Consider the following 15,161-nt stretch of genomic DNA (forward strand, 5'->3'; position numbering starts at 1 on the left):
CGGCCAACAAAATATATCACCTATGTTATGGGAGGGTAATTTCTAGACTCACACTTCCCAGGGGAAGAAAGCTAATAAGGCACACAGATCGCATGCTTGGGCTGCCCCCTTGTTGATGACATAGTTGACGTCTACTGTCACCTCATGGTTCCATCATCCAAGCACTCATCAGAAAAGCAACGCTTATCTACGACTACGTTTCTGTCATCGACGACCCCGTTGACACAGTCGCACTAAATCAATGTCGACAAGCTAATCATCTTTCTCCAGTATCTGATCTGGCATGTATTCACATGCTCATGAATATTCCCTGTTAGGCCAGGAATCCTCGGTAAAAGAAAAAAGGTTCACTTTAAAACTGTCTTTCTCCTATAAACCAATCACAGAGCTCTAGGTTATACTGCCCCCAGCCAATGACTGCCCTCTCCCTACGCCCCTCCTCTGGCAGCCATCTTCAGATTTTTACCACAAGTTCAAGTGTTGGGAGTGTTTTGCTCCGTGAGCTTATCTACGTTTTTTCACGCTATTTCGGTACAAAGACTTTTGTCAATTAGAGCCCATGTGCTCTTCCGTGCCATTGAGAGGCAAGCAAGGATCCGTTTGTCAGCGTCTTTCATTGCCCCTCAAGGGCAAGAATAATCTTGTTTTATCGAACATTACAGAAGGCCATCAGGCCTACACCACACGCCGGACCATGTCGGTGGAAAAGGACAGAGGTTCTCTTCAAGCTCTGCTCCAGCTGCGGATTGAGGAATGTATTTGTGGAGGACAAACCCTTCCAGTGCCTCTACTGTCTCCATCCGGAACCCAAGGAAGTGGATTGCAGCATTTTCCTGGGATTCACCAAACACACTGTTAAGTATCGGCACAGTAGATTGGCGGCGTGGCTCAACGCCAAGGCATCTACCCGTGTGGCAAGCGGGGGCATGCCTCACCGAGGACCGGCTGGTCCAAGGAGTGGGCTTCTAAGTCCTTTTAAGGGCGCTACATCCGTGGGGCCCCAAGATGGTGCCAAGCACCATGAGTCTGTTTCCGTCAGGGTTGTTGGGGAGAATTCTCATAAATGGCTGATTTCCCTTACCTAATGAGTCCCTCAGCAGCTTTGCTGGATTTCTAGGATTTATTTTTCTCACCTGGTAAGAGTGTGAGCCTTTTTTCCACTCTTACATGTGTTTTGATGTGTGTGTGTGTTCACTTTTTGTGTGATCTTGAGCACTGGAACCTCTCCTACTCCATGGCCTCATATTTTCATGTGTGTTACACAGCACCTTCAGCGCAGTGACACAGGGTTGTCTTTGAGACTTCCCACCGACTCCATTTTCTGGGGCTGACTACTGTCCCCCAGAAAAGGGTTGCCATTAACTTTACTTTAGTCACTTTAAACCACAGACCCAGTACACCCCATCTTGCATGGATTATTGGCAAGGGTTAACTCTTATCCCTTTTTGTCTGTCTCTCTTGGAGCTCCCTTTACATTAAGGCTTGGCTGGTGGCAGTGGTATCTACCCTAACTTTTCTACCGCAATAATCTTATATAAACGTGCTATTGTTTTAGGCTATTATATTAGCCCCGAACATAAACCCGCTTGACCAAATACATTTTATTTTGGCTCCGGCTGGGTTTATTCGCCATTTCTTTTTGTTGGTCTTTCTCGTGTTTTTCTCTGCGCGCCAAACCGGGGATGATTCCTTTGTTCGCTGTCTTTTCGCGGGCTTCTGCACAGAAGCCCTCCTTAAGGCGCCTGACAGTCTAGGTAGGCAGGATGTGAGGGAGGGATCTTCGGACGACTGCCATGGGTTCCCTTGGTAACCCAAGTCACACTCCTGTTTGGCTGAGGGGACTGTCCTTGCCAGGACAACCACCCTGCTGTGTGATTGACAGCCAGGCTGTATGAAAGAGGAAAAACTGCATAAAAAGCAAGTCTCTGGGACTGGAAGAGCTGAGTCGCCACTGGAAAGAAGGAACCAACGAGGAACTGGCAGAAGAGGACCCCTACAACGACTGAACCGCCCGGCGAAGCCCTGCTGCAAGTCTGAATCTTCAGAATCGGACGACAGAGAAGATCCACCAGGAATCTTCTTCCCTTGAGCTGGTGGGACCAACCAGTTCGCCCAAACTGCAAGCCAGGATCCCTCCTCTGATCGAATTCGCTATACAGAGCTGCAGTGGGCTGGATAGCCAGGAAGGTCGGACCCTGCTTGTGTTTTAAGGAGCGCACCTTTTATCTGTTGCTTTGCTCTGCTGCTGGTTTCTTCCCTGGGTAGTGCAGGACCCTCCAGTCTTCCTACTTCTTGTCAGTCCGACAGTCGCTTCAGGAACCGTGAGCCTGCAGGAACTACCAGGAACGTCCGCCTCAGCTACAGCTTCCTCTTCGTTTTAAGGTACTGTGCAAATCCGGTTGTTTGTTTTGTTCAGCCGCAGTGAAAGCGTTTGAAATCTTTCTCCAATCTCAGGGCTTGTCCTTGTCTTCTCTTTGAACTAACTTTTCTATCAACCAACCTCGTCCGGAATCCGTGCCACGAACTTTACCGCAAACTACCCTGAACTATGTGATCTTGAGCAAAAGATCTATCACTTTAGTTCCTCTTGTTCAATTGCCCTGAGTACTTACCTGTTGGTGTGATTTAATTTCTATTAACTTTGTCTTTCCCTCCCTTTTAAATTGCTGGAGTGCCATTTTGCTCCCACTTCATTTTGTGAGCTTAATTTGTCTTGAATTTAAGGGAAGTGGTGTGGTGTATTAAGAGTGTGATTTTTAGACTGCTTATAATAGTGTAATGTTATACAACTAAAGAGTGAAATAAATGTATATTCTTTTGCTTAAAAACCATGAGTCAGTGTTTGCCTGAATCATAGTAATTGCTGTCCTTTGTGTAACTATCTGATACTGCTCAATTACTCTTGAGATAAACTTGGCTGCTCAGCTATCGCTACCGCTTTAACTGTGTAGTACAGGCTTGTATCGAAGGTGAATTTGTACTGTCACTTGTAGTCTTAATTGTGTGTGGTGTTCCCAAAGGGTACTGCATATAATTCTGCCTAACAATGATTGGATAAGTTTATTTTTGTTAGCATCTGTGTAGTGTCAATGCGATTAGCCTGCTGCCTGCGATGCAAGTTACTTGTCGAGATTCTGTTGTTCTCATCAGGTTTGATTTAGGATTGCCCATGTTTCGGTGTCGAGGCTCCATCTGGGTGGTACAAGTTGCATCTGGCGGGAGTGAGGTGTCCGAAAATTGAGTCATATTGTTCCTGATTGGAGATTATAGACTCAATTTTATCGATGTCAAGGGAGAGTCTTGCCAATTTTTTCTTTCCGCGATTGATACGGGTGTCAGTGAGGTTTTGGAATTTTGAGCGGCTTTGAGCATAGTTTTGTTGCCATTTTTTTTAGCATGCATTGCTTTTATCTTTTGTTGAGTTATTATCAGGTCTTGAGTGTCTGTGTTGTTTTTTTGTTCTTGGTGCTCCTGTGCCAATATTTTTGGACCATTGCTAAAGGTTTGTTCTGTTTGGCCCTCTGTTTTGATGGTTTCACCTGAGGGTGCTTGTTATTGGATTTGTGGTTGGTTGGAGAGGAGGTCTTCAGCTCGTCCGAGGGTGGGGTGCTGTGGCTGGGACTTGTCGCAAGCTCGGTGTGGGTTTTGTGATGGGCGGGACTTGAGGCTCATTAGATAGTCAGAGTTGGAGGGGTGGTTAGAAGTTACTTGTTTCTCCTTTCCTATTCAAATGTGTTCGTCATTCTTTGGTTGCTTGGCGCACGATTTGTTAGGTGAGGCAGGGTTGTAGCCTGATCGCAGAGGGGTGGTCTTTTTATTAATAGGTGCCTCTATGGTGCTCTCAATTGTGCATTTATCTGAGTAGTTTAAGATAGTGCTGTTGCCATTGACATGTAGGCTTTTCGCTGTTTCTGCGGTGGGTTGTAGGCGTGCTCTGTGTCTAGTAAGCGGTTTAGTTTAGGCAACAATACTAGCGTTGGTTTGAAATCATAAGCTGAAAGCGTGCTTTCCAACGCTGGTTGAGTGGGAGTAAATAAGTGAGCAATAAGTATGTTACCAGGAGGGATAATCTGGTCAAAGGCGCAAGGCCTGCAGTCCCCTTTGTCCAAGCTGTTGTAGGTAATAATCAAAATCCGCCAGTCAGAGTTGTGAGATGTCTGGGCGAGGTCCTAGAATCAAGCTTGGCGGATGAGTATATGGATGAGTGGGTCACCGGCACATTGTCGACAGCCCCCAGTATCCGAGAGAAAGCAGAATTGTGCTGGGCGTTATTTCCAGTCTAGGAGTGGAGTGCAGGAGCTCCCTGGTATCTGTTTAGATAGTTCAGCAATAAGTAGGTGCGATAATGGTCAGGTCAAAGGCAAGGTGCCCGCAGTCCCTGATGTCAACGCTGGAGGGGGCCCAGCAGCGAGAGTGGGTCGACAGTGAGTGCCGGAGCAGGATGCCTGCCGCAGGGGGGAGAGCGACTTCCACAGCGTAACTCGTGCTGAGATGTGAAGCGTTCCAGTCCTGTATTGTGGGGGCTTGCCCCGTCTCTAGGAGTGGAGGTGTGAGCATACAGCACAGCCGCAGCGCAGCAGATTGAGAGTTGCAACCACCTTAAGTCTTAGATAAATTAGGAGCGGAAAAAGAACCAATATAGTCAATCCTTTTCGGTGGGTTCTGGCAAAATCAGGGTCTATGTTGCAGCCAAGCAGCAGCAGCCAACAGCAGGTACAAATGAAACACGCCCTTTACTTGCGCAGGCTTCACCTCCTATCTTAAACTCATCCTACTGCTGCTCCCTCAACCCCATTTCTACCGCCCTCATTCCTAAATTCTACCCCCTCCTCATACCCTCTCGCCATCCACCTTTCCTACTGCTTTTAAGCATGCGACTATCATCCCCATTCTCAAAAAACCTTCTGCTAATCCCCCACCTTGCATCCAATTATTGCCCCATCTCCCTCCTAACCTTCCTTTCTAAACTTCTCAAACTTATTGTCTATTCTCAACTCTCTACCTTCATCTCCAGCCATTCTCTCCCCCCCCCTACCCAATCCGGTTTCCGCCCTCAACACTCCACTGAAACTGCTCTCATCTCTGTTCTCAACTCTCTCCTTTCTGCATGCTACTCTTAGTACTCCTCTATTCTTATCCTCCTTTACCTCTCTGCTGCTTTTGATACTGTTGACCACCCTCTTCTCCTTAATTCTCTCTTCGTTTGGCCTTTAAGAATCTGTCCTCAACTGGTTCTCCTCCTAGATAGAATTTAAGGAATCCAAAATCACTGGTAAATCTTTAGGCCTTCAGCTTCACCTCTAGGGCAAGGGGCTACAGGCAGTATGCTCCTTATGGTAGGAGAGCACAGATCCCTCCGGCCAGGCAAGGGCCGAATCCTTTCTTGTGCTCCGGAAGGGGCTAGTGGGCTTCTAAAGGCCAACAAGCAGCGTCAGTGGTAGGGGCAACCCAGCTTCCTAATCCGCTTTGATTTCCCCTCCCACAACGTACCGGTTGGTGGATGGTTGACGGAGCACTGGCTCCAGTAGCAGGAAATTACTTCTGATGCCTGGGCCCTGCAGCTCATTCGGTGGGGTTATTGTCTACCCTGCTTCAGACAACCACCAGACAGACCCTCACCGCCTCTAATCCAACTAGGACACAAGCTGCAGGAAGAGCTGGGAGCCCTGTTGTTGAAGGGTGCCGTGGAAGAGGTACCTCCCCAGCAGAGAGGATTGGGTTGGTATTTCCTGGTTCCCAAGAAAGGAAGAGGTATATGTCCCATTCTGGACCTCAAAATGCTTCACTCTGGTCTGACCACCGCCCCAAGGTTCTTCACCAAGCTCATGGCGGTAGTCGCGGCTCACCTCAGAAGATCAGAGGTCCACGTATTTCCATACCTGCACAACTGGCTGATTCGAGGGAAGTCAGCGGGGAAAGTCTTGCCTCATCTAGCGGACACCTACCTTCTACTGCACAGGCTGGGCTTCTCCATGAACTTGAAGTCTCATATGACGCCAGTCCAAGAGCTCCAGTTCATCGGAGCAGTCCCTAAACACTCGGGTAGGGAAGGCTTTCCCTCCTGAGAAGATAGCCAACAACATAGCACAGATGTCACATTGGTTCTGGAACCACGCCACTTTATCTGCAGCTTTGTTCCTCCTGCCTCTTAGGTCTCAATGCATCCTGTATTTATCTGGTGTCAAAGGCCAGAGATCCCTCCAGTGGTTCCTAAGGGACCAGTGATCTCAGTACATGGGAGCGCACACGGATACTCTTGTGTCCAAGCAAGTGGTCTGGGACCTTGGATGGTGAGAGATCCACAGCAATCTCATGGCAGGGACACCCTTCTGGCCTCTTTGGCCTCAGGCCTGAGTGGTCACTGATACGTCTCTGAAGGGTTGGGGTGCTCACTGCGAGGACTTGTAGGTGTACGGCCTTTGGTCAGTGACGGGAAGCCATGTGGCACATCAACAGGCTCCAGTTGCAGGCCCTCAGGTTAGCCCAGAGGGCCTTTGCCCCATCTCTCAAGGGGAAGCATGTCCTACTTCTAACGGACAGTAGTATAAGGGGTGTCCCGCCCTAGTGTTTTCAACATGCATCAGTCTTGCATGGTTTTGAGTCTCTTATTTGTGCGGTATCAATTACCTTCCTAGATCTACTCCTATAGTTTACTTGTGTAAAGGAGTAAAATACAATTTTTGCGATCCTTCTTAGGACCTTTTTCTAACTGACAACACGGTAGCCATGCACTACCCGAAAAAGCAAGGTGGCGTGCACTCCTGTCACTTCTGCAAAGAGGTGATGCAGTTGTGGGTTGTGACTTAGAGAACCATATCTCAGTCTCTGCAGGTCATCTGGTGGGTACAGAGAGCAGTTTGGCTGATGCTCTGAGCCGGAAGAGCACAGTGTCACACGAGTGGGAAGGGTGCCAGGAAGTCCTAGAAGATGTCTTCTCTTGTGGTGCAAGGAACGTGAGATTGACCCTATCTCTTGCCCCACCACTACAGTAATTGAGTTCCTTCTGTCACTGGCCTCAGCAGGCCTTCAAGTCCCCACAGTCAAAGGATATGGCAGCCTTGTCTGTGTTTGAGAGATCTCCAGATCAAGGTTCATATTTTGCAATGCCGGTGAGGAGACAATTCCTGAATGGCCTTGTAAATAAGTTTCCACTAACTTCCTTTGTTGTCCTAGATTGGGACCTTAATCTGGTATTAACATATTTAATGGCAGCTCCCTTTGAGCCTATGCACACTTGTTCTTTAAGACTCCTCTTATTGAAAACAGCCTTTCTGGTGGCATTACATCCGCAAGGCGGGTGAGCGAACTGCAGGCTTTATGTTGCAAACCACCCTTGCTCCGATTGTTTTCGGGAGAAAGTCTTGCTCGGTGTGAGACCTAGCTTCCTTCCCAAAGTTGTCTGACTTCCACCAATCGTAATCGTTTGACGTCCCAGTCTCTCATCTTCCCCTGCATCCTTCTAAGAAGGAGCTTTTTCATCACCTAGATCCCAAAAGATCCCTAAGTTACTACATTGCAAGGATATCCAAGTTCAGAAGAGCTGACCAGCTCTTCGTGGACGTTTCTTTAGCCCGTACAGGCTTTGCTATAACAAAACAAACTTTGCCCCTCTGGATCATCTTCTGTATAGCCGAATGTTACCAGTCTGCCAGAAAGGAATTACCGGCTGGCATCAGGGTGCATTGGACTGGGGGGCGGGGGGTGTCTTGGCATCAACCGCATTACAAAGGGGAGTCCCTGTTAGGGATATTTGAGGTGCAACAACATGGTCGTCCCTTCATACATTTGCTAAGCACTCTAGTTTAGATGTGGCCCTCATAGCTGATGCGTGTTTTGGCAGGGTAGTGTTGAAAAATCTTAGTCTAACTTTCTGCCTGCTTCCTTCATCTACTGCTTTGGGGGCTAGTATTAGATGGGGAATGTGCGGGAGAAAAGCAATCCATTGAAGGGGAAATTACTTACCGTAATGTTCTTTCTCTGGATTCTTCTCCTGCTGATTGCTCATCTGCCCTCCCGTCCATCTCCACAGAAAGTCAGTGGTTGGTGCGCATCTGCTCATTAACAATGACTTGCTGATGGCCCTTAGTGTCTGTTTTTCTGTCCATCCTACCCCATGATTTCCCCCCAAAAATCTTTTCAGACACTTAGTTGGTGTATATCTCAAATTCTGCAGCCTTCGGAGGTTTATGGTTATTCATTTGTTTTTGTGAGTTTATTAGCCCATTGTTATCTCAGTTTTCCTATGCAGTGTGATGGGCTCGGGAAAAACAGAGGGAAACTGAGGTGTGGGGCGTAGTGACGGAGTATATATAAATGATGCCCAACGTCTCTTGCGGAGCCGGCGATCGAGTGCCCATCAAGACTAATCGACCGCCGAGGTGAGGTCCACGACGCCCCCTGTAAAAAAAAAAAAATTCCAAAGCAGCAAAGCTGGATGGAATATCTTACAGAAGAGGAATCTCTGGGAGTAGAATCCATAGAAAGAAGATTCCGTAAAGTAATTTCCCCTTTTGATTTTTGCCCACAAGTACTAAGCAAATCAGTAATCTGCTAATCGTAAAAGGTATGGTTACATGTGTATTTTTCTTCCTTTGAGGTTCCAATTTAACCTTATGATGTTACTGACTTATCTTTAATGTGTTGCATGTTGATATGAATGGGCATTTTATTATTTTACATCCATTTGAATAACTTTGTATTTGTGTGGTTTGTCATCTGTTTCACTAATAGGATCTACGAAAAATGAGACGATCACAAAATTTCTACAACTGTGCATTTTTCCACGCTGTATTTTTTCAGCCATTGATGCAGTATACTGTGCTCGATTTGTTGAACTGGTACATCAACAGAAAACAACAAATTTTTCCACACTTCTTTGTTATGATAGAGTAAGTCATATGTTGCTTGACTTGCATGTTTATATGAAAAATGCAGAATATCGCTGATTATTCTAAATCTGTAAAAGAGACAGTCATTGTCTTTGCTGATATTTCTATGACTCTAAAATATGCAATTCCCCCAGACATATCTGAATTTGGTTCCCACTCCATCAAATGCAAAACGTTTGACATATTATCATGTTCTTTTACTCCAAGTGTTTATCTACAGCATTTTTAAACCTTTCAGTTGTTTAGCGAGATGGGTATAATGAGCATAATATGTTACATTTTATTAGAATACACTTTAAGATGCTACTTTTCTAAAAGTGTCATCTTACAATTATTTTTACATTAAGAGTTGACACATATATGCGTTAACATTGACCCAATTAAGATATTCCTCGAATCATTAAATGTATGAAGAAATTAGTATACAGTCTAGTTGACTGTTTTTGTTGTATGTTTGAGATGTTTGATAATGATGCTCTATGTGAAAAGAATGCCACATGTTTGAATTGTGAAGGATACTAACTAAAGAAACTCTTGTTCAGGCAAAGTTTATTGTGCTGTCTCAAATGGTAAATGTGTGCAGTTTCATTTTGCATACAGTTTGTTGACTATGGTTTCTGTTTTAAGCAAAATGCCTTCCTTAGTCTGGTTTGTCCAATATATTTTAGTTTGAATCCTAAAATGATCATGGCAACTGCTTTTTGTTAATGCACGCTTCTCCTCTTTTGACAGACGTCCCAGTTGGCCCACTTGGCGATGATTAGCCATTGTTAGCGATGTCAACAATGATTAACAGTTAGGCTGACTGGAGTGCATGACTGCCTTACCCTATAAACTACCCATGTCATTTTAAGTAGCTGCTATACGCGTCACAAGGCTGTTTTCCAAACATCCTGGATGAATATCTGACCCGGAAGAGCTAACTCCTCTGTCTCATTAATTTTGGCTCATGCAATCTTCAATGGACCAATAAAGGACAGGCCCAGCACAGCTTCTGTTGATGCAAGAAAGACTGAAAATTCAGAAACCAGTATGATGATAAACAAGTTGAAGATCTCCCATGTTCCACCCGTACACATGGAACACTGACTTCTGAAGTGAGATAGCCCAGGAGAGTGGTGGCTAGTGCTTCGGATAGTGGAGGGGCACTTCCGAAGGCTCGGATTCCTGATCAGTGGTAGAGAACAGTTGTTCCAACTGGTCCAGTGGGTAATGCACCGACCAGGCTCTTCATAAGATCAGGCAGAGGATTAGGGCGTTAGCCGGACTTCACTGTAGTTGGGGATGGTCAGCTTCAGTAGTCGCCCTTGGGTCCTCAGCCGCTTGCTCTTCATAGGGGTCCTGGCCCCAACGATAACCCCTCGAATATATGCAGGAGTCCTCCTTTTATTGAAAATCTGGGCTGGAAGCTCCCTGTGGTCCACCAATGGTAAGGATTTGCACCATTCAAACTGGCAGTGGCTATCCAATCTTGGATAGCCACTTCCCACAACATCTTACCAGCAACAAATTCAGGCACCAGGATGTGTACTGGGACCACACAGTTCCAGCTCCCACATCTGGTCTCACACACAGACTTGCCTCTTTGCCCGGTAAGGCAGTAGCTTTCACCGGGAAAGATTTCCATGTGTGGTAAATGTAATGGCGCATGATTAAAAAGCAGAATAACATGGTAGAAAATTGTCTGCTGCTGCCAGCCCATCTCTAGCACATTCTAAATGTAACTAAAATGCCACTACAGAAAAAGATAAAAGGGTGCTAAGTATACTAACCACAACTCCCTTTAGGGTGATGTATGCAATTGTAACTATACAAGAAATGGAAACATATTGTATGATATCCTTAAGTACTGATCAGTTTCCACAAAAGAATTAGCCATAAAACAAGGAAAGTAAAGCAGAAGTCTTTCCTTCCCTCCAGAGAAATCGGGCAAGGAGTCAAAATAAACCCAACAAAAAGGGTTTCCCATAGAAGATTATGTGAAAAAACTTGGGTTGAATCCTGCTTCTAACCTCAACAGCCTTGCACCTTAATGCATGGTACCTGAAAGGTTGAGGTATAAGGAGTGAGATTGGTTCTAGCACTTTCTGGATGTGTTCCTCTCTACTCGGAGACCCACCACCAAATCCATTTATGCCTATAGGTTGCGTTCATTTTCAACTTGGTGCCAGGTGAGGGAGCTCGATTCTTTTTACCGGTTACAAATATTCTGTTCTGTATTTTCTGCTTTCTCCGGCCCTGGTTGGCCTGCAGATTTATACTGCAGAGGGATATCATGCTGCCATTTTGGTTTTCAAGAGGACGCTACAATAGGGCTCTTTTTTTCATCATGATCTCCACAGTCCAGCACTTTCTGCAGGGTCTATGCAATTTCCCTTGCACCAGTTTGTTCCGGTATGGGATTCAAATGTATTGGTAACATTTATTATGGGCGATCCATTTGGGCATCTCCATTCTAATTCTTTACAATTTACTTAACTTAAGTTGATCGTCCTGGTACGATTACCTCCGGTAGACTGGTGATTGAGCTCCAGTCGTCACTTAAACCTCCCTGGTTGGTGTTTTCCAATGAGATAGCGAAGTTGAGTGTGAGACTATCATTGCTCCCAAAGTTAGTCGCTGATTTCCATCTCTCTCAAAAGATCCATCCTCCTGTCTTCCTTCATCTGCCTCATCCTTCCAAACCAGTGGTAGGGTTCCATTGGCTGGTCCCTGTTAGGGAGAATTCTCTGTTTAGGCTGAATTTCCCGCAGCAGCTTTGCTGGATTTTTGGGGTTTATTTTTTTTTTTCTCCTGCCAAGAGTGAGACTCTTTTACCCTCACTCTTGGACATGATCTGAGTGTATTCCTTTGACTCTAGATGTGTTTAATGGGCTATGGGGTCTTTTACTCCATAGGGCTTCATGTGTTTTTGTGATGTTACACAGCACCCTCAGTGCAGTAACACAGGGGTGTCATAGTGACCCCCCCAGTATAGACTCCATACCCTGGGACGGACTACTGTCCCCCAGGGCATGTGAAGTCACCATTGACTTTACTAGTCATGAATTCTGACCAGAACCAGTACAAACCATCATATTGTGGACGTATTGCCCCGGGGTCTGTTAGTCGAGGGGGCACGTCTCCGTCCCCCCTGATCGAGTTTTGGCTGGTGGCAGTGGTTACTACTTTTTATATTCAACCGCAAATATTTCTCTATGGGATTTTCCCATTGTTTGAGGCTACTATCTTTATTTAATTACGATAGCCTCGAACATACCGCCGGTTTATTTAATTATTATTAATTCTCCGGTTGGTATTTTTTTGCCAAAACTCAGTTCTAAAATGGCGTTTGTGTTCTCTTCTGTGACTCCAACCCAAGTCGAGCCCTTTGTTCACTTTTTTTGGCAGGCTTCTCCACAGAAGTCCTCCAAAGTGGTGCCACTCTGTCTGGGGTAATTAGGAGAGGTGGAGGGGGGATTTAGGCACCCTGGACTGAGTTGCCTAGGCAACTCAAGTCGCACTCCGTCCTGATTGGCCCAAGTGGTGAGCCGGCCGGCTCACCACTTAGCATGTTTGAGTGACAGCTAAGCTGAGTGAATGGGGGTTTTCTGCATAGAAGCAGGGCTTTGGGGACTGGAACTTCAGAAGTCGCCACAGGACCTAAGAATCTGACGAGGGAGAATCTGAGCCGACCTGCTACGACGACACCACCGGCGGAGCCCTGCGGAACCGTCTCACCACTTTTCCCAACGACAGAGGAGATCTCCCACCGGAGAGTCGTCTTCCTTTGACTGGCGGGGATAACCAGTTTCACCTTCTTTTTGCCTTCCCGACGCATCTCGTGGCCGCCTTGCCTGTGCCAAGCACCCCGGCAACCGGAATACCACGATAGCGAAATAAAGGGTAATACCTTTAACTGGAAAACTCCACGGCTGGTCTCTTCCCTGGCAGTCTAACAACCTTCATCTTTCCTCCAAGTCGAGATCTTCTCTTCCTCTGGACGTCGCCGAGACTTGCACCCGCTGCCAGGAACAACTGCCACCGCTGGAGGATCCTTCCCACTTAAGGTACTGTGCCTCGCCTGGCTTCCCTTGCCACCGACTGTACGGGGTAGATTTAGCCCCCGGCTTTCGAACCTGGGTTAGCCTGGGACACCCTGGCTAAACTTTTCTGAGCCTCTCTAAACTCTTTTCGAACTCTCTGCAAGACTTGCAAAACCTAGTGTAACTGTGTGATCCTGGGCGCATTTGTGCTCTGCTCTCTCAAAGAGTGGGCCCAGCCTATGGACTTTGGCTCACCACTGACTTTTGCTCTTCTGCCTTCCTAAAAGTGTTCCTAAATCTTAGAGTGGTGTATCTTCACATATTCTGTCTTTTTCCCTCCTTTTTTCATGAACTTATTGGAGTGCCATCTATAGTTAAGCGCTCACCTCTGTCTGGAAATAAGTGGTGTTAACTAAGACTTGTCTGATAAGGAGTAAGGGTTATATATATTATAATAGTAACTGTGCTTAGAGTGTTTTACAAATAAGAGTCCTGGAGTGTTTCAAACAGTGTGTTTTTAAATAAATCATTATATACTTTGATACCAAAGCTCTGGTCAGTGTTTGCTTGTGCTATTGTGTCTGAGTGCCTATTGTGTATACTTTGCATACTGCCTAACTCTTCTTGAGGGAAGTCTGACTGCTCAGCCACAGCTACCAGGTAAACCTGGGTGGTACAGACTGCTACCAAGTGGGTTTACTGCTAACACCTGTAGTCCTAAATCTTTTGCAGTGTTCCCAAAGGGAACTGCACAGGTTTCTGCCTAACAGTCCCCTCTGCGGGCCATCAGTTACATCTCACATGAGAGAGGCCAGGAAGGATGACCAGGTTTCATTGGTTATGCTAGTTCCCGTGCTGGCAGGGCTGTGACCAAATGGATCCTGTTAAGGTGGCTCATCCTCCATTGCAGAATGCTACAATCTGGTTGGTAAGTATCTGCCTGAGCGTCTCATGGCACATTCCACCAGAGGTCTGCCTGCCAGCTCACTCTGCAATGTAGAGTCCCTGTTCTGGATATTTGCCAGTTGGCTACGTGGGCGTCTTTAAATATGTTTTCTAAACATTACTGCTTGTATTCTCGGTCTGGTTAGGATGCTCGTTTTGGCAGAGGTTTCTGGTTTAGGTGGTGTCCTTGATCTCTTTCCTTCTCCAGATCCATGTACTTCTGTGGGTGTATATCAATGATGAGGAATCCGTTGGAGGAATCCATCCATTAGAAGATCAAATTACTTGGCTAGCTCTAATATTCTTTCTGATAGGTGTTCCTTCCACAGTTTCCTCATTGCCCTCCCTTCCTGCCCCACTTGGTGGAAAGCTAGTACACCTTGTCTCTGCAGTCCCTCAGTATCAGGATGCTTGGGGAAGAAGAGTGGATCTAAGGTCACTGTGCAAAGCACCCCCCCTGATGTATATATCTGATGCTTGTGGATCTGCTTAGAATCGCAGGGTCTCGGAAGGATAGCTCGGGGGGGGAGGGGGCGACGTACTGGCCTTGCAAGACAACACGCAGCAACACTGGTTCAATCCCCGGTTCCGCGCTTAGAAACCTCTGGGCATTAAGAGCGTTATAAGTAACCAATATATAATCATATATATCATGCTTTGCGTAGACCGACATGTAGTGGAAGTTGAATACTGCACATGAAGGTGTTCGAAATTCGAAAAAGGACATCGACCGCGCGTGACTGTAATACTATCTCTAGTGTGACGTACCCTGTACCCATGATCCCTCATGCGTCGAGATCGCTCAAATTATTTATTTTTTGCAGATTCTGTAGCTGTGAGCTACTTTAAGAGTTTAAATCATTCAAACCTCTTGTCATTTGCGTTCAACGCACTAATCCGATGGCTGATCCCCAGGGTGTCTCTACGGCTGATCATGGCTTCCGAAACAGACGTTCGAATGGATTGTGTCCTCCCACGTATTCCTCATCTGAGATATTCGTATCTTCAGCTTTGCTGCTTCCTGCTTCAGAAACATTTTACATTTTTTCCACCAGGGGGCGCTGTGCTTGTGTTCGCGGTGTCAATGTCTCTCGAGGGCTGCTGTTGAGCATCAACGTCATCCGCAATAAAAAGGGCTCAAACCGCGCCCGTTGGCTTCAGTTCTGTTTTTCCGTTAGCTTTCGCTTTGTGTCACGAAAACAGCGCTTCAGTTCTTCAAACTCTTCCTCATCAAATACTTCCACACCAAAGACTGGCTTTAAAAAGTGTCAGAAATGTGGGAAGATGTTCCCCCATCGAAATT

General features: G+C 46.3%; 1 protein-coding gene across 2 annotated transcripts in view; it reads left to right on the forward strand.

The window, feature by feature from the left end:
- The window catches only part of THOC2 (THO complex subunit 2), a 2,257,836-nt gene that overhangs the window by 1,486,596 nt on the left and 756,079 nt on the right, over positions 1 to 15,161 (forward strand). For both annotated transcript variants that reach the window (XM_069612670.1, XM_069612671.1), the window contains exon 25: positions 8,731 to 8,888. In XM_069612670.1, coding sequence (XP_069468771.1) covers positions 8,731 to 8,888 — 158 coding nt within the window. The remainder of the gene's footprint in view (positions 1 to 8,730; positions 8,889 to 15,161) is intronic.

This window comes from Ambystoma mexicanum, chromosome 5p, assembly GCF_040938575.1.
Source record: "Ambystoma mexicanum isolate Mex_15411 chromosome 5p, UKY_AmexF1_1, whole genome shotgun sequence".
Lineage (NCBI taxonomy): Eukaryota > Metazoa > Chordata > Amphibia > Caudata > Ambystomatidae > Ambystoma > Ambystoma mexicanum.